Genomic DNA, 27,414 nt, shown 5'->3' with positions numbered 1-27,414 from the left:
GCGTGTAATATTAATTTGTTTGTAGTCACGCGGGTCTCAGGGTTGGCTGCGTGTAATATTAATTTGTTTGTAGTCACGGGTCTCAGGGTTGGCTGCGTGTAATATTCATTTGTTTGTAGTCACGGGTCTCATGGTTTGCTGCGTGTAATATTCATTTGTTTGTAGTGGCGGGTCTCAGGGTTTGCTGCGTGTAATATTAATTTGTTTGTAGTCACGTGCCTCAGGGTTTGCTGCGTGTAATATTAATTTGATTGTAGGCACGTGCCTCAGGGTCTGCTGTGTGTAATATTAATTTGTTTGTAGTCACGGGTCTCAGGGTTTGCTGCGTGTAATATTAATTTGTTTGTAGTGGCGGGTCTCAGGGTTTGCTGCGTGTAATATTAATTTGTTTGTAGTCACGGGTCTCAGGGTTGGCTGCGTGTAATATTAATTTGTTTGTAGTGGCGGGTCTCAGGGTTTGCTGCGTGTAATATTAATTTGTTTGTAGTCACGGGTCTCAGGGTTTGCTGCGTGTAATATTAATTTGTTTGTAGTCACGGGTCTCAGGGTCTGCTGCGTGTAATATTAATTTGTTTGTAGTGGCGGGTATCAGGGTTGGCTGCGTGTAATATTAATTTGTTTGTAGTCACGCGGGTCTCAGGGTTGGCTGCGTGTAATATTAATTTGTTTGTAGTCACGCGGGTCTCAGGGTCTGCTGCGTGTAATATTAATTTGTTTGCAGTCATGGGTCTCAGGGTCTGCTGCGTGTAATATTAATTTGTTTGTATTCACGCGGGTCTCAGGGTTTGCTGCGTGTAATATTAATTTGTTTGTAGTGGCGGGTCTCAGGGTCTGCTGCATGTAATATTAATTTGTTTGTAGTCACGCGGGTCTCAGGGTCTGCTGCATGTAATATGAATTTGTTTGTAGTCACGGGTCTCAGGGTTTGCTGCGTGTAATATTGATTTGTTTGTAGTCACGGGTCTCAGCGTCTGCTGCGTGTAATATTAATTTGTTTGTAGTCACGGGTCTCAGGGTCTGCTGCGTGTAATATTAATTTGTTTGTAGTCACGGGTCTCAGGGTTTGCTGCATGTAATATTAATTTGTTTGTAGTCACGGGTCTCAGGGTCTGCTGCGTGTAATATTAATTTGTTTGTAGTCACGTGGGTCTCAGGGTCTGCTGCGTGTAATATTAATTTGTTTGTAGTCACGGGTCTCAGGGTCTGCTGCGTGTAATATTAATTTGTTTGTAGTCACGCGGGTCTCAGGGTTTGCTGCGTGTAATATTAATTTGTTTGTAGTGGCGGGTCTCAGGGTCTGCTGCGTGTAATATTAATTTGTTTGTATTCACGCGGGTCTCAGGGTTTGCTGCGTGTAATATTAATTTGTTTGTAGTCACGGGTCTCAGGGTTTGCTGCGTGTAATATTAATTTGTTTGTGGTCACGCGGGTCTCAGGGTCTGCTGCGTGTAATATTAATTTGTTTGTAGTCACGGGTCTCAGGGTTTGCTGCGTGTAATATTGATTTGTTTGTAGTCACGGGTCTCAGGGTCTGCTGCGTGTAATATTAATTTGTTTGTAGTCACGGGTCTCAGGGTCTGCTGCGTGTAATATTAATTTGTTTGTAGTCACGGGTCTCAGGGTTTGCTGCGTGTAATATTAATTTGTTTGTAGTCACACGGGTCTCAGGGTTGGCTGCGTGTAATATTAATTTGTTTGTAGTCACACGGGTCTCAGGGTTGGCTGCGTGTAATATTAATTTGTTTGTAGTCACGGGTCTCAGGGTTTGCTGCGTGTAATATTAATTTGTTTGTATTGGCGGGTCTCAGGGTCTGCTGCGTGTAATATTAATTTGTTTGTAGTCACGCGGGTCTCAGGGTCTGCTGCGTGTAATATTAATTTGTTTGTAGTCACGCGGGTCTCAGGGTCTGCTGCGTGTAATATTAATTTGTTTGCAGTCACGGGTCCCAGGGTCTGCTGCGTGTAATATTAATTTGTTTGTAGTCACGGGTCTGAGGGTCTGCTGCGTGTAATATTTATTTGTTTGTAGTGGCGGGTCTCAGGGTTTGCTGCGTGTAATATTAATTTGTTTGTAGTCACGCGGGTCTCAGGGTCTGCTCGTGTATTATTGATTTGTTTGTAGTCACGGGTCTCAGGGTCTGCTGTGTGTAATATTAATTTGTTTGTATTCACGCGGGTCTCAGGGTTTGCTGCGTGTAATATTAATTTATTTGTAGTGGCGGGTCTCAGGGTCTGCTGCGTGTAATATTAATTTGTTTGTAGTCACGCGGGTCTCAGGGTCTGCTGCGTGTAATATTAATTTGTTTGTAGTCACGCGGGTCTCAGGGTCTGCTGCGTGTAATATTAATTTGTTTGCAGTCACGGGTCCCAGGGTCTGCTCCGTGTAATATTAATTTGTTTGTAGTCACGGGTCTGAGGGTCTGCTGCGTGTAATATTTATTTGTTTGTAGTGGCGGGTCTCAGGGTTTGCTGCGTGTAATATTAATTTGTTTGTAGTCATGCGCGTATCAGGGTCTGCTGCGTGTATTATTGATTTGTTTGTAGTCACGGGTCTCAGGGTCTGCTGTGTGTAATATTCATTTGTTTGTAATCACACGGGTCTCAGGGTCTGCTGCGTGTAATATTAATTTGTTTGTAGTGGCGGGTCTCAGGGTCTGCTGCGTGTAATATTAATTTGTTTGTAGTCACGCGGGTCTCAGGGTCTGCTGCGTGTAATATTAATTTGTTTGTAGTCACGCGGGTCTCAGGGTCTGCTGCGTGTAATATTAATTTGTTTGCAGTCACGGGTCCCAGGGTCTGCTCCGTGTAATATTAATTTGTTTGTAGTCACGGGTCTGAGGGTCTGCTGCGTGTAATATTTATTTGTTTGTAGTGGCGGGTCTCAGGGTTTGCTGCGTGTAATATTAATTTGTTTGTAGTCATGCGCGTATCAGGGTCTGCTGCGTGTATTATTGATTTGTTTGTAGTCACGGGTCTCAGGGTCTGCTGTGTGTAATATTCATTTGTTTGTAATCACACGGGTCTCAGGGTCTGCTGCGTGTAATATTAATTTGTTTGTATTCACGCGGGTCTCAGGGTTTGCTGCGTGTAATATTAATTTGTTTGTAGTGGCGGGTCTCAGGGTCTGCTGCATGTAATATTAATTTGTTTGTAGTCACGCGGGTCTCAGGGTCTGCTGCGTGTAATATTAATTTGTTTGTAGTCACGGGTCTCAGGGTCTGCTGCGTGTAATATTAATTTGTTTGTAGTCACGGGTCTCAGGGTCTGCTGCGTGTAATATTAATTTGTTTGTAGTCACGGGTCTCAGGGTTTGCTGCGTGTAATATTAATTTGTTTGTAGTCACGTGGGTCTCAGGGTCTGCTGCGTGTAATATTAATTTGTTTGTAATCACGGGTCTCAGGGTTGGCTGCGTGTAATATTAATTTGTTTTTAGTGGCGGGTCTCAGGGTTTGCTGTGTGTAATATTTATTTGTTTGTAGTCACGGGTATCAGGGTTTGCTGCGTGTAATATTAATTTGTTTGTAGTCGCCGGCTCAGGGTTTGCTGTGTGTAATATTAATTTGTTTGTAGTCACCGGTCTCAGGGTCTGCTGCGTGTAATATTAATTTGTTTGTAGTCACGGGTCTCAGAGTTTGCTGCGTGTAATATTAATTTGTTTGTAGTCACGGGTCTCAGGGTTGGCTGCGTGTAATATTAATTTGTTTGTAGTGGCGGGTCTCAGGATTTGCTGCGTGTAATATTAATTTGTTTGTAGTCACGCGGGTCTCAGGGTCTGCTGCGTGTAATATTAATTTGTTTGCAGTCATGGGTCTCAGGGTCTGCTGCGTGTAATATTAATTTGTTTGTAGTGGCGGGTCTCAGGGTTTGCTGCGTGTAATATTAATTTGTTTGTAGTCACGGGTCTCAGGGTTTGCTGCGTGTAATATTAATTTGTTTGTAGTCACGGTCTCAGGGTCTGCTGCGTGTAATATTAATTTGTTTGTAGTCGCCGGCTCAGGGTTTGCTGTGTGTAATATTAATTTGTTTGTAGTCACGGGTCTCAGGGTCTGCTGCGTGTAATATTAATTTGTTTGTAGTGGCGGGTCTCAGGGTTGGCTGCGTGTAATATTAATTTGTTTGTAGTCACAGGTCTCAGAGTTTGCTGCGTGTAATATTAATTTGTTTGTAGTCACACGGGTCTCAGGGTTGGCTGCGTGTAATATTAATTTGTTTGTAGTCACACGGGTCTCAGGGTTGGCTGCGTGTAATATTAATTTGTTTGTAGTCACGGGTCTCAGGGTTTGCTGCATGTAATATTAATTTGTTTGTATTGGCGGGTCTCAGGGTCTGCTGCGTGTAATATTAATTTGTTTGTAGTCACGCGGGTCTCAGGGACTGCTGCGTGTAATATTAATTTGTTTGTAGTCACGCGGGTCTCAGGGTCTGCTGCGTGTAATATTAATTTGTTTGCAGTCACGGGTCCCAGGGTCTGCTGCGTGTAATATTAATTTGTTTGTAGTCACGGGTCTGAGGGTCTGCTGCGTGTAATATTTATTTGTTTGTAGTGGCGGGTCTCAGGGTTTGCTGCGTGTAATATTAATTTGTCTGTAGTCACGCGGGTCTCAGGGTCTGCTGCGTCTATTATTAATTTGTTTGTAGTCACGGGTCTCAGGGTCTGCTCTGTGTAATATTAATTTGTTTGTAGTGGCGGGTCTCAGGGTCTGCTGCGTGTAATATTAATTTGTTTGTATTCACGCGGGTCTCAGGGTTTGCTGCGTGTAATATTAATTTGTTTGTAGTGGCGGGTCTCAGGGTCTGCTGCATGTAATATTAATTTGTTTGTAGTCACGCGGGTCTCAGGGTCTGCTGCATGTAATATGAATTTGTTTGTAGTCACGGGTCTCAGGGTTTGCTGCGTGTAATATTGATTTGTTTGTAGTCACGGGTCTCAGCGTCTGCTGCGTGTAATATTAATTTGTTTGTAGTCACGGGTCTCAGGGTCTGCTGCGTGTAATATTAATTTGTTTGTAGTCACGGGTCTCAGGGTTTGCTGCGTGTAATATTAATTTGTTTGTAGTCACGGGTCTCAGGGTCTGCTGCGTGTAATATTAATTTGTTTGTAGTCACGTGGGTCTCAGGGTCTGCTGCGTGTAATATTAATTTGTTTGTAGTCACGGATCTCAGGGTCTGCTGCGTGTAATATTAATTTGTTTGTAGTCACGCGGGTCTCAGGGTTTGCTGCGTGTAATATTAATTTGTTTGTAGTGGCGGGTCTCAGGGTCTGCTGCGTGTAATATTAATTTGTTTGTATTCACGCGGGTCTCAGGGTTTGCTGCGTGTAATATTAATTTGTTTGTAGTGGCGGGTCTCAGGGTCTGCTGCATGTAATATTAATTTGTTTGTAGTCACGCGGGTCTCAGGGTCTGCTGCGTGTAATATGAATTTGTTTGTAGTCACGGGTCTCAGGGTTTGCTGCGTGTAATATTGATTTGTTTGTAGTCACGGGTCTCAGCGTCTGCTGCGTGTAATATTAATTTGTTTGTAGTCACGGGTCTCAGGGTTTGCTGCGTGTAATATTAATTTGTTTGTAGTCACGGGTCTCAGGGTCTGCTGCGTGTAATATTAATTTGTTTGTAGTCACGTGGGTCTCAGGGTCTGCTGCGTGTAATATTAATTTGTTTGTAGTCACGGGTCTCAGGGTCTGCTGCGTGTAATATTAATTTGTTAGTAGTCACCCGGGTCTCAGGGTCTGCTGCGTGTAATATTAATTTGTTTGTAGTCACGTGGGCCTCAGGGTTTGCTGCGTGCAATATTAATTTGCGGGAAATGTTTCAACGTTTGGATGTTCGGCCAATGCCGGTTCCACTGTACGGTTTATTAGCGGTTGGAGGAAACTGGAGATCCTGGAGGAAGCCCGTGCAGAACACGGGGTGAACATATAAACGCCACGCAGAAAAGTGACCACTAACCGCCGCGCTCACTACTTCAGAACCGCTTGTTGTGTTTAGTTCGTTGTCCTTCCCCCGCACCTCCCGATTTTAGCACGGTTGGCTACGTACGGCGTGAAAGAAGTTCGACATGCACACCCATTAGATCCTCCCTCCTTTAACATCTTTGTGCTGTGTATCGACCACCGGTGCTCCTTAGATGGTGAGCCAGTGGACGGCTTCACAAGTCGCCTGGAGAATATCTGAATCCCACAGCGAATGATCGACGTGGCAAGCAGTGGTTCATATACTTTATACGAGAATTTGGCTTTTGTAAATTTCCACGTAAGCCACTTCATTGATCCTTCATTTGTGGCCAGATCGGTACTGAAAGAGAGGTATATAGCTCAGTGGACCTTGCCTGGTAAACCGAAAATATAACATTTTTGAAATAGTTCCTTTACGTGGTCCACGGTTGGAGTTTGCTGACCGAAGACGCGCTGTGCGCTAGGGCCTGTCGGTGTCGTCGCTAGCTGCACCTGCCTCGACGTGGACACGCGTGAACTCTGCTGAAAGAAGGTGACCGGCCGCGTCTCTTGATTCCCGTGTTGTGTGACCCTTCCACCCTTCCACCCTGCCACCCCCCCCCCCTCTTCCTCACAGAGCGGCCAGCAGTGGCACCCTATCCAGGAGTTGCTGGCGCTGGAACAAGATGGCCTGGAGCTCGCCGACGTGAACCGCATTCTGGAGCTGCTCACGGAGAAGAAGATGCGGCTGGAAGCGGTGAGTTGTTGGCCCCCTGGAGGAATGCTGGTGGCGTTTGCACAGGTTTGGCCACCGGCGGCAACGGGAACGCGGCACGGTGGCATTTGCGATGGTGTGGTGTCGGGGAGGAATGTGGTGCCGGAGAGGTCGGTTGTTGTCAGGCGGTGCGACATCGCTGCGATAATTCCGCAGCGATAGGGCGCCGGTATAGTTCCGTTCCGCAGAGGCGTTCGCATGTGCGGCCACAGCTTCTGCCACGAGCTTCCGCTCACGGGGCAATCGCTTGCCTTGCATCCGCACGCTGACGTAAGTTGCTCGCGACAAGTAGCGACGGTGCCCCATGCGCGCACGTGCAAACGCAGCGTGCGATTGCAAGGCACCCATATGGACGAAGGGTGATGGAATGTGTGGAATTCTCTCCCACCCTAGGGAGAGAATTCCCTCCCACCCGATGTGTACGAAGGGTGATGGAATGTGTGGAATTCTCTCCCACCCTAGGGAGATAATTCTCTCCCACCCTAGGGAGATAATTCTCTCCCACCCGATGTGTACGAAGGGTGATGGAATGTGTGGAATTCTCTCCCACCCTAGGGAGAGAATTCTCTCCCACCCAGTGTGGACGAAGGGTGATGGAATGTGTGGAATTCTCTCCCACCCTAGGGAGAGAATTCTCTCCCACCCGATGTGGACGAAGGGTGATGGAATGTGTGGAATTCTCTCCCACCCTAGGGAGAGAATTCTCTCCCACCCGGTGCGGACGAAGGGTGATGGAATGTGTGGAATTCTCTCCCACCCTAGGTAAGAACTGACCAATTCTCGGCAGTCATTTAAATACGTTGTGTTTTGTCTTAACGGTGCATTACGCGTGAATTTGTTAAGTGCTTTGCACAATCTTGATCCCGAAATTGCCTTTGAAATCGAATGTTGTTGTAGTTACGGAGCTGGGCCTATGCATGATTACATAAAGGCGGCAAGTTGGTACAATCCAATTAGGATTTATAAAGCGCCTGTGTGTGACCACATCTAAAGATGCTCTACAAGAGTGGTGGGCATGGATGGCTGGAAGATTCCGCAAATCACCATGATAGAAGGACCCTGTGTTGCAATCTTAATTGTTTAGTCCTACAATGGATAAATATATTTTTTTATCACATTGCGATAGAGTTGAGCAGCATCCAAAGGCACTGCCATCGTGCCTGCGAGTGTAATTCAGAGGTCTAATCTACGCCTAGAGACGCACCATTGTATTTATACACGTAGCGCGGTGTATTGGTTTACGCGCACTGCGCTATGAACCCAGCAACCTGTGTTTCGTTCCCAGTCGTGGCTAACATCGGCGGTGAGCTAATTCTGAACCGTGTCCGGGCTCCATCCCTTCAGCAACCCACACTGACGCAGCATGATGAAATATGGCCAAACAATCCCCGTGACCGGCACAGCGTGGGGAAGCCTTTATTCGTCAGTGTATTAACAAAGGACCCTGCATTATTTTACAACGTCTACGTCTTAAGTGAAGATGCAAAGTATTTTATTTGACCTTGTCATGCGCTTTGCTTTTTTTTTACTTTTCCAGGAGTCTACAGTGGCCCAACACCAGCTGCTGATTGAATTCCTGCAGCAGGTTCAGCGCGGCAAGCAGGTGGTGCGTTGTCTCATCTCACCACTCGCCGTTCCACAACATCACAAGCTCCGCCACACTGCGTGGCGTGTTTGGCGTTTCGCACAAACACAGAGTTAATGGAATGTGTATTTCCTCTGAAGCGTTTTTATTGCGATCCTGGTATAAAAGCTGATGAACTGATCGTGGTGGGTTCAATAATTAATTTTTGTACTGACAGCCTTGCAGCCCAAGCCTCTACTGTACACTCCTATCGTGTTCTTTGTTGTAACGTTTTCACCCGCACCCTACTGGACATCTGTGAAAAAGAGCTTAATACCTCATCGGATTCCTCCAGTGTAAACACATATTCTGATTCTGATATGCATATTTAGCAAGCTTAACGCCACTTAGCTTCTAAGATCTCGATAACATTCGATGCATTCAAAATGCTTTGGTCAAAGGCGGTGTTAATAATGGAGGTACGTTTTTTTATCTCCATATATATTTGTGCTGTACTACCAACAGTACTTTTTAAAAAATGTCTTTGCATTTATAGTTTCGAGACTGTCCCCCCCCCGCACCTTGTGGCCATGAGAGGTGTTCTCATTGACTACCACTCACGTTTGTAGTGGGTTCAATTGAGGCGCACACTCAACTTGGAGGCAACACTATCTATTAACGCATAACAACCAACGTGAACATTAAGTACAGGGTGGTGACCACCGTTCCTAATCTCGCTAACACTCGGGGCGAGTACTACACAGTGTGACCAGGGCAGGTGACGGGCTGCCTGGTCACGAACGACGATCGGAGACTCGAGGACCGCTGACGGCGTCTTCGTCCCGGGGTTGAACGGCCCAGCTCTCTGTTCACACCCCCCCCCACCCCCCCCCCGATTGTAACTGCCGTGGCTCCGCCCCAGGCCACGCCCCCAAGCTTCCCCCCTGGGGCCCCTAGCCCCACCCCCTTTGTCCGGTCACGTGTCCTTGTTGGTTTCACGCAGAGTGTCCACGGGCTGACACGACCTCCGTGACACCCGCCTACAGCACCCATACCGAGCCAACACGGTAGTGACGTCATGTGTCCCTACGCTCGTACGGTCCCTACACAGTAGTGACATCATATGTCCCTACGCTCGTACGGTCCCAACACAGTAGTGACATCATGTGTCCCTACGCTCGTACAGTCCCTACACAGTAGTGACATCATATGTCCCTACGCTCGTACGGTCCCTACACAGTAGTGACATCACATGTCCCTACGCTCGTACAGTCCCTACACAGTAGTGACATCACATGTCCCTACGCTCGTACAGTCCCTACACGGTAGTGACATCACATGTCCCTACGCTCGTACGGTCCCTACACGGTAGTGACATCACATGTCCCTACGCTCGTACAGTCCCTACACGGTAGTGACATCACAAGTCCCTACGCTCGTACAGTCCCTACACAGTAGTGACATCACATGTCCCTACGCTCGTACGGTCCCGACAGTAGTGACGTCGTATGTCACGACACATTTATATTGTCCTCTGGTAATCTTTCAGTCATTTGTTTCACAGGCCTGACTGAATAATATTCGCCTGCAAAGCCAGGTGGGCTGGTGGATGAAGTGATATTGGTTTGTGTAGGCACAGAATAGAGTCCTAATTTCATTTGCATTTACCCTGTTGTACGTATTCACTCACCGTATTGTTGATTGTTAAATAAACGCGTGATTGGCATCTGTTACAATATAACGACAACTGCAAAGCATTTATCATTGCGTCTTCTGCACAAATGCGATTGTGGTTACCGGTGCCGCACAAGCAAACCGTTTTCGTGTGATGCAGCCCAAGGCCGATTGTGGTTTTTTTTCTCTCTCCCTCCCTCCCCGCAGCAACTGGATCAGCTGTCGAAGGAGCTGAGCGTCCTGCAGGGCGATATGCGGCACGTCGAGGTGCGGGACTGTACCTCGGACGTGGGCACGGGGTCACGTGTTGCAAATAGGCCCTGAGCGCAAGCCGTCCCACGCTCCGATTTAAAGCTTTCGTGACTGCAAGGATTCATCTTCTTTGGTTCTTTCGGTAAAGTCACCGCCACCACGTAGAATGGGAACAAAATAATAATAAATTAATAGAATAAAATAACGCAATCAAATTCTCACGACGTTTTCGGCCACAGCACAAGCTGCCTTCATCAGGTGAAGGGACGAGACTGTCTGGAGGACAGCGCTGGAGTAGAAACACAACCAAGCTCAGACCGCGACCTTTAAGCTGTGTGAGAGTAATTAAGGTGCCTTGTGAAAGGAATTAGCATAACAATTGTCCTCCAGACAGTCTCGTCCTTTCACCTGATGAAGGCCGCTTGCGTTGTGGCCGAAACGTCGTGAGAATTTTATTGTCTTATTTTATTTTATCAATTTATTATTATTTTGTTCTCATTCTACGTGGTGGTGGTGACTTTACCGAAAGAACCAAAGAAGAAGTTTTCCACACTCGTGTGTAAATGAGCACGAGAGCCCCAGCCTCGCGATAACTAAAGCAAACTTTTTTTTATTTTACTAGGTAAGGCCTACTGAGCTGCATAGCTCTTTTTCGAAAAGCCACCTTGGCCACAAATGATAGCTCAACGAAGTGGGCTATCGTGTGAACACTTATAGCGGCGAAACGCGCGCTTCTAAAACGTGGAAGGAAAAACCGGAGGACCCGGAGGAAAGTCCGCACGGCCGCTGTTGTCCCGGGGAGGGGGACACGCAAACTCCAAATATACGAACGTCATAGGTCGGGATTGAACCCACAGCCTCCTTGTATACTAGGCGAGGTAGTCAACATCTCGCCACGGGTTGTATCTGCAACAACCGCCGATGGTGAACAGGCCTGCCCATGGCTGTGTAGGCGACATTGCAGCTAGGCTGCATCTTGAGTACTTCAAAATGAAACGTGAAAAATTGCAACCACTGCGTTTTTTTTGCAGTGGTTCACCACCAGCACGTGTAATGAAAGCTCAACACGTTTGTCAATGACGGTGGCCCTAGACGTGTGTGTGTGTATAAATAATAGGATACGTGTTGGCCACCCACCTCCTCATGTGTCGTGCTGGCCTTCGTAGGCGTTCGCTAACAACAGCGTTTCAGGCTATATGGGGGGATCCTTATTTAATAGGATAGTAGGGAGCGGCAGTGTAGCGGTTAGCGGGCTGTACTACGAACCCGGCGACCCGGATTCGATTCTCGCTCATGGCCGACACCAGTGACGATTATCTGAACCAGTCCTGGGCCTCCCCCTAGGTCGACTCAGCCTCCAAATGAGTACCTGGTGCGGTGCGTGAACATCGCCTCTGGGGAGACAAAGGCGGCTGGGTGTGGTGTTGGCCACGCACCCCCCTCGTGTGTCGTACCGACCTTCGTAGATGCTCGCTAACAGCACTTGTCTCAACAGTCTGTTATAGCCTGTACGGGGGATCTTTGTCTTTATATAATAGGATACATTTTGGGCAGGGGGCTTCTCTGCATTGGTCTCGACGATTAAGAAGGGTGGGCCGTTGTCAGAAGCATTGCTTATCATATATCATTCCTTTCAAGGCAGGGTTTTTGACAGATATTTAAGAGTTTTTGTTACATGCGCGTTATTCGTGCGTCGTGTTAAGTTAATTTGTTTTCATTGAACACATGGGTTTTTGAGGATGCGTGAGAATCTATTCAGCCGTGGTAAATGTGCGATGACCATTTTGTTAGTTTAGAATAGTACGTTTTGCTTTTTATTGCCTTTCTTTTCTCGTGCTGCTTTATTGATATTAATGTGCATGTCCGGTGTCCTGACTTGCGTCATAGCATCGTTAATGGATCATCTTCAGGGTGGTTCGAGTGCCTTCCCTGTTACAGGCGGACTAGAGCGCTTGCGTAAATTATTTTAACTTCGGTTGGAAGGCGTCGCGAACCGAGACGTTGCTTGTAAAGTGTTCCGATGGTGTCGGCGTGGCTTCTACGTCAAATCGTATGTCGGCAAGTTTTTTTTCTTCCCCATGATGCTTAGCCCCTCGATTCAATCCCCCCGCCACCGTAATGTGCACATCTAGGAGCTGATGCAGAAACAGCACGAAGCCGTGGTGCCCCAAGTGCCCCAGTTGCCAGAGACCCCATCGACCAGGTGAACAACAACCGTTGGCTTTGGTGAACCGTGGCCCTGGCATGTCTTAGAATTGGGAGCGCGCGATTGCTTTGGAAAGCCCCAAAAAGACGGTTTAAAATGGGGATCGATGTCTTTTGAAGTGTGGTTCTCGACAACGATAAGAAAACACGTCTTCCGGAAGATCCCTATGGAGTAGTACCGTCTTCCAGAAGGTGACTTATGAACGCACCCCTTTAAATTGCGCAAATACGTCCTGGGGGAAAGGTTATCCTGAACAACCGGTTTAACAAATAAATTAAAATCTTTTTGAAAGACGGCGCATTCTCCGGATGATAAGACGCGCCTGCTCCCGTTCCTTTCCTTTAAATGACATGGGAAAAAGTCCACCTCATAATCCGGATAATATGGCAATGGTCGCAAGAACCTGGGTGTACGAAACCCCGCGCTGGGAAACCACGCCGTTTTCTCGTGCAGTTAGTTGACGCGGGCGGACTTCTTCTGACGTTGCTGCAACGTTGCGCTTGCGTGCTTTTTTTTTTCCAGCGGTTGTCTGGTGGACTCGGATCACCCCTTCCCTGCATTCACGGACAGCGCTCGGGTGAGCCGGCATGCCAGCGTCTCCCACGTGCGAGATTTACCCGGCACCTGAGCTTCATTGTAACATCGTGATATGTAACGTACGGCTCTATCGGCTCGTTTTGTCATGTTTACGAGCGGTAAAGCCCCCCCCCCCCCCCCCAATACGTCGTGGACGTTTTTTGACCACGGCGCATGTCGAAGGCAAGGATTACATGTGTGAGAATAGGTGCACTGTTGTAGCGTAGTGGTTAGCGCCCTGCGCTGCAAACCCGGCCTACCCGAGTTGGATTCCCGCTCACGGCCAACACTCGGTCCCCTCCCCTAGGTCGACTCAGTCTCAGACTAGTACTTGTTTCAGTGCGTAACCATCGCCACTGGGGAGACAAAGGCGGCCGTGCATGGTACTGGCCACACCCCCCCCCCCCCCCGTGTGGGGTGGCCCTGCGCTGTGGCCTAGAACACCGGTTGTGCATGGCCGGTCTTCCCGCCCAGGAACTATTCTACTTGGCTTCTCTAAGATCTGACAAGGCCGGGAGTGTCGCCGGCCATTTTGTTCATCGGCTATTGGAACGTTAAATACCCAACGAGGACGACTTCCCCCCTCGCCGCCACCCCCGCCGCCGATGGCGAGCACGTCTCTCTCCTCTCTCTCTCTCCGTGCTGGCTTGCAGGCGAAGCGGTTGCCGTGCCACGGGACTGACTCAATGGCGGCAAGGAGGCGGAAACTGTCGGCGCATTTCGACGGCCTGGAGCGGTGCTACTCCGCCCGCCGCCTGTCGTCGCCCCCGGGTCGGTACATCCCCCCTGCGTGGCGGCCGGCCCCAACGCCGTTCCGCCCGTTGTTGCACCTGGGGAAAGGTGTTACGCCTTTCCGAGGTCCATTATGTATGTTGAACTTCTTGCGCGTTAATCGGAGGTGCTGGGGGGGAAGGACAACGAACAAGAAACGGTGCTGTGGAACAGCGAGTCCTCCTTTGACGCGGTGGATGCGTTCCTTTTAAAAAACGTAAATTGCCGTAATAGAACGCGATGATGAAGTTTGGTGGGATGCAATGTACGCACACACAGATGGCGGGACAAATCACTCGGGGTACGCCGCCACGCTATTGTGTTATTTCGCGTACTGCATTGTACCACCCAGCCACGCGGCTCAGGAAAGTCGCCCATTGTAGATCTCTCAGAAACCGCGTTATAGTGGTGCGCATTCCGCGTTTTAACGGGCGCGTTCCCCTTTTTAACGGTGCAACGTTACGCAAAAAAGTCTTCCCTGATGGAATAACTTGCATTTAAAGCAAAAACGCGTTAGTGTGAACACAGCGCATTAACGCGATGACTTTGCCGCGGTGGGTCTTAACCGCGCCTGGCGATATCATCCAGTCACCAGCAGAGGGCTCTGCTCTTGCTCCAGTCTGAAATGACTGCATTGACGCGGCCAGTGCCTGCTTATCAACGCAAGTTCGTAAGCCCTTCGGGGAACTGCAGTACCATGGTGTGAAATGACGCCGGGGAGGCTGAACGTTTTTCCGAGAAAGTTTGCCGTTTGTGGAGAATACTAAAAGTAAAGACGAGGATTCGTTTGACCGAGTGAAATAAAACAAATTTAGCCCCACAATCTCATGAGCCTTTTGGACCAGTTTCTGCCAGCAGCAGCAGCATTAGTTGAAGCAGGCGGACTCTGGATTTTGCCTTGACTTGCGCAGTCTTTTCAGCGCAGTTCTGTAATTGCAGATGTATATTTCACAGACTCTGTGTGCATGTATATTAAATTTATTTGTCACCGTACATAGCCAAACGTTCTAATCGGAGGTGGGTAATCACTGGGGTTAGGTGCAATGCAAAAATACGTCATGGGGCTCTTACGGCGTGGCCGGGAAGACCCAGGCATTCGCGTCTGCCGTGCCGGTGGCAGTGATCCACAGGCCTAAGACCCAACACGTCAATAAACTGGCAACGGACGGCACTATCGGAGTTGCGATAGAGTTAACACTTGTCTGGATTTGAGCAGGAGCTTGAGAAAGAGACGATTGTAGGGAATTCCAAAGTCGAGCAGTAGCGAGGAGAGAAACATACGTTTTGTGAGTTTACCACGTAGGCTTTCGCGACCAACATCGCAATTTCGATTTGAAGCTTTCGTGACTGCAAGGATTCATCTTCTTTGGTTCTTTCGGTAAAGTCACCACCACGTAGAATGAGAATAAAATAATAAAATAACGCAATTCATTGAAGCTCTGTCGTCCCGACAGTTCTGTACCTTTCACCTGAAGATGGCCGCTCGCGTTGTGGCCAAAACGTCGTGAGAATTTTATCATGTTATTTTATTATTTTATTCTCATTCTACGTGGTGGTGACTTTACCGAAAGAACCAAAGAAGACAATATCGCAATCTCACCCAAAAAATCTATATTGTGGAGAAGTTTTGTGACCTGCATCGTGGTGGTTGAACACAGTATGGGTGACACAAACCCGCCTGGTAGACCGAGCCCTCGGCGTGGGCGGGTGAATCAATGAGCGAAGTTCTGCGGCAGTGACAAGGAGGCGTCTGTGGAACACCGGTGAGCAAGTGGCGAGGGTGAATTCGCGGGGGTCTGAATCGTTGACAAACCCGACCGCTTTGCGTTCAACCCTGCCGGTGCGTGTCTCTGCGGTGCCGTCGGGGCTCAGATGAGGACAAGCGCGGAGAGCTGGAGGAGTTCCAGGACTGCCTGGCGAAGTTCACGCGCTACAGCTCCGTGCGCCCGCTCGCCACGCTCTCCTACACCAGCGACATCTACAATGGCTCCAGCATCGTGTCCAGGTGACCCGTCTCCTCGTGTCCCCCGTTTCATTTTGATCATGAGGAGGGGAAGAATTAATAAATTTTATAAAGTCTCCCCGCGTCCGTTTACCCTCGGAGAGAGAATAATTCGGAGGTGTGTGGGAAACCACAGAGAAGCAGGGAAGGCGGCCTGAATGCACGGCAACAATTGCCCCCAAGCGTTGTGGTCCTATATTTGGATCATCTCCATGAATGTGGTTCGTAATGATGTCCCTCTGTTTCTTCCACCCCCCCCCCGACCGATGTTTTTCTTCTCTATATTCAGGAATATCTTAACCTTGTAATCGGATAATAATAGTGGTTTTTCCCCTTTTTTCTGGCAACAAAACTGAAACCTTTTTTACAAGGATTCATGTCTACTGCATTAACCACAATACCTGCAGTCAAAATGCAAACAAAAAACATACTATGATAATATATGTGTCATTGTCCTTGAAACTGATTGGTCCACACCAAGGGACGGCTTTCTTTTGAGCCTCGACCCAATTAGTGCTCGACCAGATGACGCCAAAAGGCGTCACACAGCTCAAAGACAATGCCACTATCAAAGTAATGAGGGCTCGGGGTGAGCATCTACATCATAATCGGATGTTCAGGACTCTGAAGAGTGCCATTTTGCAATTTGATGTGTAACAAACATATGAACCTGTAATTAGGGCAAATTAGTACGTGTGTGTAATGATTCACCGATTTAATGTTGATTCTTGAGCTCGCGATGCATTCATTGAACTGCTTGCGTAGGAGCCAGTGGGTTTAGATGTGTGCGCCTTGTATGTAATACCGACCCCAGCCACTAGTAGCCGTTGCATTTGTCACATCGTGGAAAAAAAAAGCTGCTTTTGAATGGCAATGATTGGGATTATTAATCAAATCTGTATGGGGGCAGGAGGGATTAACCATTACACCCCCCCTGATATTCAAAGTTTGTCGAGAAATATTAACAACATAAATTTGTCATTAGTACGTAAATTGATGACATTCAGTGACACCGTGTAACGTCTTGGTAAATGCTGCATTGATTGCCCTTGAAATCGTCTCTGATGTCTGGAAAGACATTGGTTCAAAGAACTTAATTTAGTTTCTCTCAAACTGGCCTTTGAAGGGCAACTTTTATAGACTCGGTTGTAAGTGACGTAGCAATTCAGTTGCTTTGTCTGAGTTGGTGAATTGATGCTGCCACCCGCCGGCTTTGTAGTAGTCGCGGACGCGCACAGACAGAGGGGGGAGTTTTATTTTTATTTTCCAAAGAGTTAATTTAACTCAACTCGGGCCGCGCGCTTTGTTCCACGGTCGTGCCGCAAAAGCTGCGTTGACAAAGCGAGGCAAAGTGCGAGTTTGGGATGAAGCCTAATGCGCAAGACCTGGGCTACACAAGCACCATTGAGAGACGCTTGGACGCCTAATTCGGAAGCCCGAGAGTGACGTGAAGGGACACAATGGCTGGTCCCCAAGTGGCACCTGATAGCGGCGACGCGGCTTCGTGTTTGCCACGCTGCGTCATTGGCCGTGGGGTCTGGTTCGTGTTCAAGTCGGCGCGTTGACTCGTTCCCGACAGGGGAAATGTCAGAACTACTGTGGTTATGCTTCCCAGTTGTCTCTGGAAAGCTCTGCAGTGCAAAGAGGGAAACAAAATTACTTCTTGTAAATATGCGAATGCATTGTTGCATACCGCTAATTGTACGTATGTAATTTTGTGTGACTTCTTTTGCACCGTACGTAGAGAACCGTGATTGAAGTAATAGGTTTTACCCTTTTAACTGGCACAAAAACTGACACCTTTATTCAAGGCATCGTGTTTGCAATAACCACAACACAAGCAGTCAAAATCCAAACAAAAGAGACAACTCTGATAATAATATTGGCACTGTCCTTGAATTTGATTGGTCCACACCCGAGACGGCTTTTCTTAGAGCCCTTAGTCTCCACTGGTGTTGGACCAGAAGACGCCAAAAGGTGTACAACTCAAAAACAGCGCACTATCAGAGTATTGAGGGCTCGGGGTGAGCAATTACATTATGAGACCTCCTTTGCCAGTAACAAGATATAGGAATAGGTTTTACCCTTTTAACTGGCACAAAAACTGACACCTTTATTCAAGGCATCGTGTTTGCAATAACCACAACACAAGCAGTCAAAATGCAAACAAAAAAGACAACTCTGATAATAATAATAATATTGGCACTGTCCTTGAATTTGATTGGTCCACACCCGAGACGGCTTTTCTTAGAGCCTAGTCTCCACTGGTATTGGACCAGAAGACGCCAAAAGGCGTACTGAGACCTGCTAATCGAAGGTGAGCACATTTTACCTCCGAAGGCAAAAACGTGCTTCGGTTGGCGTTGCATAATCCGCGTGCGTGCACGATTTTTTTTACCCCATAACTGTTTAAGTATTAATAATAATAATGACGATGCCTTTTAATTCGACAGCATCGACTTCGATCGGGACTGCGATTACTTCGCCGTCGCCGGAGTGACCAAGAAGATCAAGGTGTTTGAGTACGGCACGCTGATCCGAGATGCGGTGGACATTCACTACCCCGTGATCGAGATGACCTGCGACTCCAAGATCAGGTGCGCTTCCACCACTCCGCAATCCACTGCCAAGTCCACCCACGCTGCCTACGCCTTTGCACCGGTCCGCAGGGGCCACTACTCCCTGCTCACGGTCGTCGTCGTCACCAGGGTAGTCCTCGTATGAGCAAAGCGTGCCGACGTAACGCAGTGGTGAGGGGGGAGAGTGGAGGCAACCTTTCCATTGCAAGCATACTGCTTCGGATGTTATAATAGTTTACATTTATACGTAAGGTGCCTTCCGCTAATGTCTCAGGGCACCTAAGCGCACACGGCCTTACCCCGGAGGGGTGTGCTTGTATGCAGATTAAACTGCTTCTGAAACGGTCCTGGCAAAAAGGCGCCCCGTCAACCCGCATTGACCGGCGTGGGGGAGGACTGGCAAGAGCAGCTGTATCAACCGATGTACATTTGTGAAAAAATAAACTTTATTATTAATTTATTTCCTTATATATTTTTTATTATCAAACATTGCTTCCCTGCCCGGTGCTGCTGCAGCTGCATCAGCTGGAGCAAGTACCACAAGGGCATCCTGGCCAGCAGTGACTACGAGGGCAGCGTGATCCTCTGGGATGGCTTCACGGGACAGAGGACAAAGGTTTTCCAGGTGTGGAGCGTCGTTCTCTTAAGCATTGTTCTGGTGTCGCCGAGATCCTGGGCGGTTGAAATCCAGGTTTTAACCACCCGTTGATAGTCTCAGCCTGGTCACCAGTGACTGTACGCACAAAAAAAAGCAGTCACGTTAAAGTCGGTCCTGAAACTAATTTTTGCTAAATTCCAGCCCTTAAGAAGTCAACGTCGGTTTGGCTCGCCGCGCGTCGAACATTACTCTCTCGATAGCAGAGCGGGATAGGGAAGTGTTGCCCCTTTTCTCTTTGTGTGGATTAGAGGTCACCTTTAAGGGATCCCAGAGGTGGCTCTGTAACATCCGCTTCCCTGGGCCGTTGCTGAACACGTAGGGTTGCGTCATTGCTCTGGGACGGATGTGATTGGACGCCTTGCCTCGTGACGTGATGCCATCATGATAAGAAGAAACATTTCCACGAAAAAAAAATATTGGTGGGGAAATTAAAAAAAATCGTGCGATGCCTTTTGCGAGACACCCAAGACAAACATACTCTTTGGTTCTATTCGGTAAAGTCACCACGTAGGTAAAAAAATAAAACGACAAAAATCACGACGTTTCGGCGAACAACACAAGCGGCCTTCATCAGGTGAAGGGACCGGGCTGTCTCGAGGACAGTGCTGGAGTGAAACACAGCCATGCTCAGACCGCGACCTTTAAGCTGTGTGCGAGGAAACAAGGCGCCTTGACAAAGGAATTAGCATAAAAAATTAGTATTTGATAGGCCGACTTAGCATAGAGGTGGTGTACGTGCGGGTGAACATGCCGGTTGGCGCGGGAGGGGGGTGGAGGGGGAGTTTACCTATTGATGGTGTGAAAAGGGAATTTAAGAGCTGCGAAAGTTTGGGGTACCACTACTTGAAAAATATACTGTAGCTTGAAAATTAGTTTAATGTTTGGTTCAATTTAGAACATCTTTCCAATGGTTGCTTAATTTGAAACCATCTTCTCGGTTGAATTTGTCATTAATTTCAATGTTCCGGGAAGGTAATCTATCGGTCAGTGCCCTTGCCACTGGTTCACTTTGCACAGAGTTTGTTTCAAGTCTCGCAGTTTGTAATGTTTATGGTATTAGTAATAGTCATACCGTTATTTGTTATCCAGGAAAAAACCTCACTTCTGCATTGAGATATTTTCATTATCTTTTTAAGGAGTGCTGAGCATGTGGAAGGAAACTTGAATGCCCAGAAAAGATAAAGCAGGGGATATCAATTGGAAGGTTTGGATGAATGGATTAATGACCTGAGTTCGATTCCCCAGCTCTGGCCATCATCGGTGATACATCTGAACCGGTTCTGGGTCAGCTTTTAATGAGTTTAAACATGAGTACCAGAGAGACAAAGGTGGCTGCGCGTGCTGCTAGCCACACCACGCCCTCGTGCACCGTTCCGGCCTTCGTAGATGCTCTCACATGGCGCTTGTCCCAACAGTCTGTGTGCCTTTGGAAGGGTGGGGGGGGGTGGGCGGGGCGGAAACTTTGTCTTTGTCCACATGCGGTGTTGATGTGCTCAGCAGTGCGATGATCGCATGGTGAAATTGTATTCTTTCGGAATGTCCGCTCCCTTAGGAACACGAGCAGCGATGTTGGAGCGTGGACTTCAACCTGATGGACCCCGAGATCCTAGCGTCTGGATCCGATGACACCAAAGGTAAAATGGCAAGGCCGCACTCTGTCGGCGTGACATCATCAGGGATTTAATTTTCGATTGAAGCTTTCGTACTGCAAGGATGAATCTTTTTTGGTTCTTTCGGTAAAGTCACCACGTAGAATGAGAATAAAATAATAAATTAATTAAGTAAAATAACACAATAAAATATCTCACAACGTTTCGGCCACAACACAAGCGGCCTTCTTCAGGTGAAAGGAACAGGCCTGTCGGGACGACAGAGCTGCAATGAACGCTGTTAAGATTCGTAGCGTCTTTTTAAGCTGGTTCAGAGAATTGAGGCACCTTGACAAAGGGGTTTACATATCAAACAGGAGAATTTAGCATTGAAATAGCTGAGTGATTAGCTTTGTGACTGGTCATTGAAATAGCTATGTCAAAGTCAAAGCCTACACATCCACAGAGGCACCTAGTACAAATCAAACAGGAGAATTTAGCATTGAAATAGCTGAGTGATTAGCTTGTGACTGGTCATAGAAATAGCTATGTTAAAGTCAAAGCTTACACATCCACAGAGGCACCTAGTACATATCAAACAGGAGAATTTAGCATTGGAATAGCTGAGTGATTAGCTTTGTGACTGGTCATAGAAATAGCTATGTTAAAGTCAAAGCCTACACATCCACAGAGGCACCTAGTACAAATCAAACAGGAGAATTTAGCATTGAAATAGCTGAGTGATTAGCTTGTGACTGGTCATAGAAATAGCTATGTTAAAGTCAAAGCTTACACATCCACAGAGGCACCTAGTACATATCAAACAGGAGAATTTAGCATTGGAATAGCTGAGTGATTAGCTTTGTGACTGGTCATAGAAATAGCTATGTTAAAGTCAAAGCCTACACATCCACAGAGGCACCTAGTACAAATCAAACAGGAGAATTTAGCATTGAAATAGCTGAGTGATTAGCTTGTGACTGGTCATAGAAATAGCTATGTTAAAGTCAAAGCTTACACATCCACAGAGGCACCTAGTACATATCAAACAGGAGAATTTAGCATTGGAATAGCTGAGTGATTAGCTTGTGACTGGTCATAGAAATAGCTATGTTAAAGTCAAAGCCTACACATCCACAGAGGCACCTAGTACAAATCAAACAGGAGAATTTAGCATTGAAATAGCTGAGTGATTAGCTTGTGACTGGTCATAGAAATAGCTATGTTAAAGTCAAAGCTTACACATCCACAGAGGCACCTAGTACATATCAAACAGGAGAATTTAGCATTGGAATAGCTGAGTGATTAGCTTGTGACTGGTCATAGAAATAGCTATGTTAAAGTCAAAGCCTACACATCCACAGAGGCACCTAGTACAACTCAAACAGGAGAATTTAGCATTGAAATAGCTGAGTGATTAGCTTGTGACTGGTCATAGAAATAGCTATGTTAAAGTCAAAGTTTACACATCCACAGAGGCACCTAGTACATATCAAACAGGAGAATTTAGCATTGAAATAGCTGAGTGATTAGCTTGTGACTGGTCATAGAAATAGCTATGTTAAAGTCAAAGCTTACACATCCACAGAGGCACCTAGTACAAATCAAACAGGAGAATGTAGCATTGAAATAACTGAGGGATTAGCTTGTGACTGGTCATAGAAATAGCTATGTTAAAGTCAAAGCTTACACATCCACAGAGGCACCTACTACAAATCAAACAGGAGAATTTATCATTGAAATAGCTGAGTGATTAGCTTGTGACTGGTCATAGAAATAGCTATGTTAAAGTCAAAGCTTACACATGCACAGAGGCACCTAGTACAAATCAAACAGGAGAATTTAGCATTGAAATAGCTGAGCGATTAGCTTGTGACTGGTAATAGAAATAGCTATGTTAAAGTCAAAGCTTACACATCCACAGAGGCACCTAGTACAAATCAAACAGGAGAATTTAGCATTGAAATAGCTGAGTGATTAGCTTGTGACTGGTCATAGAAATAGCTATGTTAAAGTCAAAGCTTACACATCCACAGAGGCACCTAGTACAAATCAAACAGGAGAATTTAGCATTGGAACAGCTGAGTGATTAGCTTTGTGACTGGTCATAGAAATAGCTATGTTAAAGTCAAAGCCTACACATCCACAGAGGCACCTCGTACAAATCAAACAGGAGAATTTAGCATTGAAATAGCTGAGTGATTGGCTTTGTGACTGGTCATAGAAATAGCTATTTTAAAGTCAAAGCTTACACATCCACAGAGGCACCTAGTACAAATCAAAGAGGAGAATTTAGCATTGAAATAGCTGAGTGATTAGCTTGTGACTGGTCATATAAATAGCTGTGTTAAAGTCAAAGCTTACACATCCACAGAGGCACCTAGTACAAATCAAACAGGAGAATTTAGCTTCGAAATAACTGAGGGATTAGCTTGTGACTGGTCACTGAAACAGCTATGTTAAAGTCAAAGCTTACACATCCACAGAGGCACCAGGGATGACCAGCGTTCCTTCTGGGCCCAAGGGCTCTTTAAAATTGATTATTTTTCTCACTTTGGTTTCCAGCTGTTCGGGCGGACTCGTTCCTTTTGAAGTCGGTTCCACAGTTTTGGGGTTCCTTCCCTACCCCCTATGGCTAGGCTGCTTAGCTTTTAAATTCCGCAAACCTGGACGATAATTGAGCCGGAGAGAGTTGCGGGCATCTGGAAGCTTCTTATCTCTTGCCTCAGCCTCTCTTTTCTTCCTGGCAAACTGCGTTTTATGTCGTGGTTGTGGTGGTGGTGGTGGCGGCGATAGGAGTGTGAAATGTCATGCCCCTAAATTGACCCCCCCACTTTCCCCAGGGTCTCGCAATTCGATTTGCGTCCCGTCAGTCGCACTCCGCGCCAACTTCCCCGCCACCCCTCGGTGCTTCGTCGCTGCCGGCCCGTAACTTCCTGCTCAGCGACGAAGGGCTCCATTGCCGCTCTCTCTCAGCTGCTCCTCCTCATCTCCATCTCGCCGGCGCCGTCTCTTCCTTCCGCTGCCTTCCTCCGCTCCTTTCACGCTCCTCCGTCGTCAACCCCGCGGTCGTTTTTTGCATGACGTGTGCCGCTCCCTTTCCCGCTCAATTCCTTTTTGCTTCAGCAGCAGCAGCACGTGACCCCCGTCTGTTCCTTATACAGTGGTCCCTCGTAAAAATAACCCGCAATAGACGAAATCCGCGAAGTAATCAGCTTTATTTTTTACAATTGTTATACATGTTTTAAGGCCGCGAAACCCCTAACCACACACTTTTATACACTTTTCTCAGACAGGCATTAGCATTTTCTCACATTTCTCTCTTATTTAAACACTCTCAAAGTTCAAACTTTCGCAGATTTAAAAAAATAAGTGCAATATTAGTAAATGAAACCAAAGATCAAAACCTGTTTTCAAGCCCAAAACATTTTTGTGAATCTGGCTAGCCGAACGCATTCTGTACTCCCTTAGCTAATCAGGACGCAGAACACAATGCGCGTTCATACTGTACGCAGGAAAAGAAAGCGTGCAAAATTACACTAAACAAAAATCCGCGAAACAGCGAGGCCACGCAAGGTGAACTGCGTTATAGTGAGGGACAACTGTACCTCCATCCCTTAACCTAAACCCATCCCCCCCCGCCCCCCGCCCAGTCAAGCTGTGGTCCACGCACATGGACGCTTCCGTCGCGTGCATCGAAGCGAACACCAACGTCTGCTGCGTCAAGTTCAGCCCCACGTCACGCTACCACCTAGCGTTGGCTTGCGCAGGTGGGCGCTCGAGTCCGCACCGTGCGTTTTACCTCGCTCGCCTGATGATCGTGCGCTCGTTTTGGGGGGAGAGGGGATTTGGCGAGCGGCGGGTACGGTGGGGGTACGGTGGGGGGTTACGGTGTGGGGGTACGGTGTGGGGGTATATTGGTGGGTACGGTGTGGGGTTACAGTGTGGGGGTACGGTGTGGGGGTACGGTGTGGGGGTATATTGGTGGGTACGGTGTGGGGGTACGGTGTGGGGGTATATTGGTGGGTACGGTGTGGGGTTACAGTGTGGGGGTACGGTGTGGGGGTACGGTGTGGGGGTATATTGGTGGGTACGGTGTGGGGTTACGGTGTGGGGGTACGGTGTGGGGGTATATTGGTGGGTACGGTGTGGGGTTACGGTGTGGGGGTACGGTGTGCAGGTATATTGGTGGGTACGGTGTGGGGTTACGGTGTGGGGGTACGGCTTGCGGGCCGTGGCGTTTCTGTGCCTGGTGTTGCTCAGTGTCGCCCCCCCAACAGCAACCGTTGGAAGATCTCTGCGCAAAAATGCACGCGTGTTAAGAATCTATTTACAATCCATGCACGCTGGGTCCTCTCGAACCATTGGGCTAATTGATTTAACGACGTGGAACAAGACGGAACATACGAGATAGACGATGCAAAAAAGAAAGAAGGGAAAACATTTTTAAATCAAATCGTTGTCCCGAATAGTCTCTGTTCGTTGAATTGTTGCGGCGGGGACGAGGAATGGCGGTGAATCGTTGTGTGACGAGTACTCGCTGCGGTTAAAAAATCATCGCCGTAGAGGTTATGCAGACAGATCTCGATGTGCACGGCTACACGCTTCAATTAAATGGGGAACGTAGCAGCGGCGGCGGCGGCGGTTGTGTTTTACAACAAGGTGGGCATTGTGAATCATCGGTGGAAGCATTATTTTTTGTTCGTATTCTCCTGTGGACAGGCTATTAACGCGTTACTCACTGAAGAGTGCCGAGCTGTCCTCGCTACCCTCCGTGACATTGCCGCGGGCGTAGTAAGCTTTTATACCCTCCCTTACATTTAATTGGCGAAAAATAAGACTTTGTGAATAAAGAACTAAGACTGTGAGAATGATAAGCAAATGACGGTAATGGACCTCCTTTTGGGGGCATTATTCCACTTCCTTTCCGGCTAACGTTTCACAAGAACCCTCGTTGGGTGTGATTTTTCCACCGCACGGTTGATTGGGCCAGCTTAATCTGAGCCGGGCGATTCGTCCGCCGTCTTTGAAAGGCGCGGGGAGAGGCGGGGGGCACAGGACTCGCGCGAGCGTGAAGTGACCCCTTCCGATTGTGCTCGGCAGACCACTGCGTCCACTATTACGACCTGCGCAACACCGAGCTGCCCGTCACGGTGTTCAAGGGCCACCGGAGAGCCGTCTCGTACGCCAAGTTCGTGAGCGGCGAGGAGATCGTCTCTGCGTGAGTAGCGCCCATTGAAAGGCGCGGCCGTTTAAAGTGGCAGGGGGCCAGATCAACTCGGAATGCCCACCCAATCACGCGCGGCTCGCCAGTTATGAAAGTTGTGCTTGAATAAAAAGTAATTTTTTTATTTAGAGCTTTCGTGACTGCAGCAATTCATATTCTTAGCTCTTTCGGCAAAGTCACCACGTTGAAGGGAAACAATAAAATAATAAAATATATATAAAACAATAAAAATTCTCACGACGTTTCGACCATAACACCATAACACACCTGATGATGACCGTTTGTGTTATGGTCGAAACGTCGTGAGAGTTTTTATTGTTTTATATATATTTTATTATTTTATTGTTTACCTTCAACGTGACTTTACAGAAAGAGCTAAGCATATAAAAAGTTATTTATTTCTGTGAAAGAAAAAATCTAAAATGGTTCGCTAAGAATTTTCTTTTCTCAAAATGTATTTACCTGCGGAGTCAAGAAACCGCGAAAGGCCGTCGAATTGAGCTTGTGCCGTGCCTTTTGCTGCTGCTGCGTGCGCCCTTGCGAGACTGGCCCTGTTTAATCGCCGGTGCCCGCGTCCGCTTACAAAATCGAGGGCCTCATTCGCTCACGTTGTTTCGTTCGGGGGCAGCTCGATAGACGGCCAGCTGAAGCTGTGGAGCGTGAACAAGCCCCGCTGCACGCGCTCCTTCAGAGGCCACGTCAACGAAAGGACCTTTGGGGGGCTGGCCACCAACGGGGACTATGTCGCTTGCGGTGAGCGCAGCCTCCGCACGCTGACCCTCACCCCCCCACCCACCCAACCCTTGCCTGCCCCCCCCACACCCCCTGCTTATCGCGTGCACAGATACACACACACACACGCGCGCGCGATCATGTTTCAATCGTGACAATCCCCCGATTTACCTCTGTCTTTATTTTTTGTTTTGTTTTTGGGCCGAGCGGTGGTGGCGCTCGCCGTGGGGTTTGTCGCCTTTGAAGCCGGGCGAGGGCCCCCCTCCAGGGGGGCGACCCCCCTAGGGGGGGGGGCCGTCGTGTCAACGGCGGCGTTTCCCGTGGTCCGCTTCGCGTGTTGGAGTCATCGTCGGGGAAAGCAGCGGTTGGGTCACTTTGCGCGCGGTCGAAATGTACCGAATTTTAAAAAAAATCGCCCACAAAATTGCCAATTTGAACGCTTGCGATGACGAACGGCCGCCTGCTGGAAAGCGTCGGCTAATTGATGCGCGCGGATGATTTCCCGGGACACGCGTTTGGCTCGCGTCTCGTCGGTTGCGCGTGGCGTGCGCGTGGTGGAGGCGGGCGGCGGCGGCGGCGGGGTGGATGATGGCATCGCTCGTTTTTGAACCGGTGATGCTTCGCCGGTCTCTCACGTGTCCCCCCCCCCCCCCCCCCCTTCTGACCGTGCCGCCGGTCGCTCCGCTCTCTCTCTCTCTCCGCCCTCTCCGTACGCAGGGAGTGAGGACAACTCGCTGTACGTCTACTACAAGGGCCTCTCCGAGGTGTCGCTCACGTTCAAGTTCGACGTGGCGAAGGGCGCGCTGGGGAAGGAGAGTGAAGGGGACGGGAGAGAGTTTGTGAGCGCCGTGTGCTGGCGGCTGCTGCCGGACGGGG

General features: G+C 48.1%; 1 protein-coding gene across 1 annotated transcript in view; it reads left to right on the top strand.

Moving 5' to 3' along the window:
- LOC142908960 (E3 ubiquitin-protein ligase COP1-like) overlaps positions 1 to 27,127 on the top strand; it is a 43,239-nt gene extending 16,112 nt beyond the window's left edge. Inside the window, exons 5-18 of the mRNA XM_076059643.1 lie at positions 6,571 to 6,690; positions 8,246 to 8,314; positions 10,154 to 10,213; positions 12,331 to 12,401; positions 12,927 to 12,981; positions 13,634 to 13,751; positions 15,624 to 15,756; positions 18,207 to 18,350; positions 18,849 to 18,957; positions 20,543 to 20,624; positions 24,233 to 24,349; positions 25,683 to 25,800; positions 26,435 to 26,559; positions 27,099 to 27,127. Of these exons, the coding sequence (XP_075915758.1) occupies positions 6,571 to 6,690; positions 8,246 to 8,314; positions 10,154 to 10,213; positions 12,331 to 12,401; positions 12,927 to 12,981; positions 13,634 to 13,751; positions 15,624 to 15,756; positions 18,207 to 18,350; positions 18,849 to 18,957; positions 20,543 to 20,624; positions 24,233 to 24,349; positions 25,683 to 25,800; positions 26,435 to 26,559; positions 27,099 to 27,127 (1,350 nt within the window). The remainder of the gene's footprint in view (positions 1 to 6,570; positions 6,691 to 8,245; positions 8,315 to 10,153; positions 10,214 to 12,330; positions 12,402 to 12,926; positions 12,982 to 13,633; positions 13,752 to 15,623; positions 15,757 to 18,206; positions 18,351 to 18,848; positions 18,958 to 20,542; positions 20,625 to 24,232; positions 24,350 to 25,682; positions 25,801 to 26,434; positions 26,560 to 27,098) is intronic.
- The last annotated feature ends 287 nt before the right edge of the window (positions 27,128 to 27,414 follow it).

The sequence above is a fragment of the Petromyzon marinus genome, unplaced genomic scaffold, assembly GCF_048934315.1.
Source record: "Petromyzon marinus isolate PM22_M1 ecotype Great Lakes invasive population unplaced genomic scaffold, UKy_Petmar_22M1.pri1.0 PM_G_Scaffold_11, whole genome shotgun sequence".
NCBI lineage: Eukaryota > Metazoa > Chordata > Hyperoartia > Petromyzontiformes > Petromyzontidae > Petromyzon > Petromyzon marinus.
The sequence above is the reverse complement of the archived record's forward strand: the minus strand, read 5'-3'. Positions and strand labels throughout refer to the sequence as shown.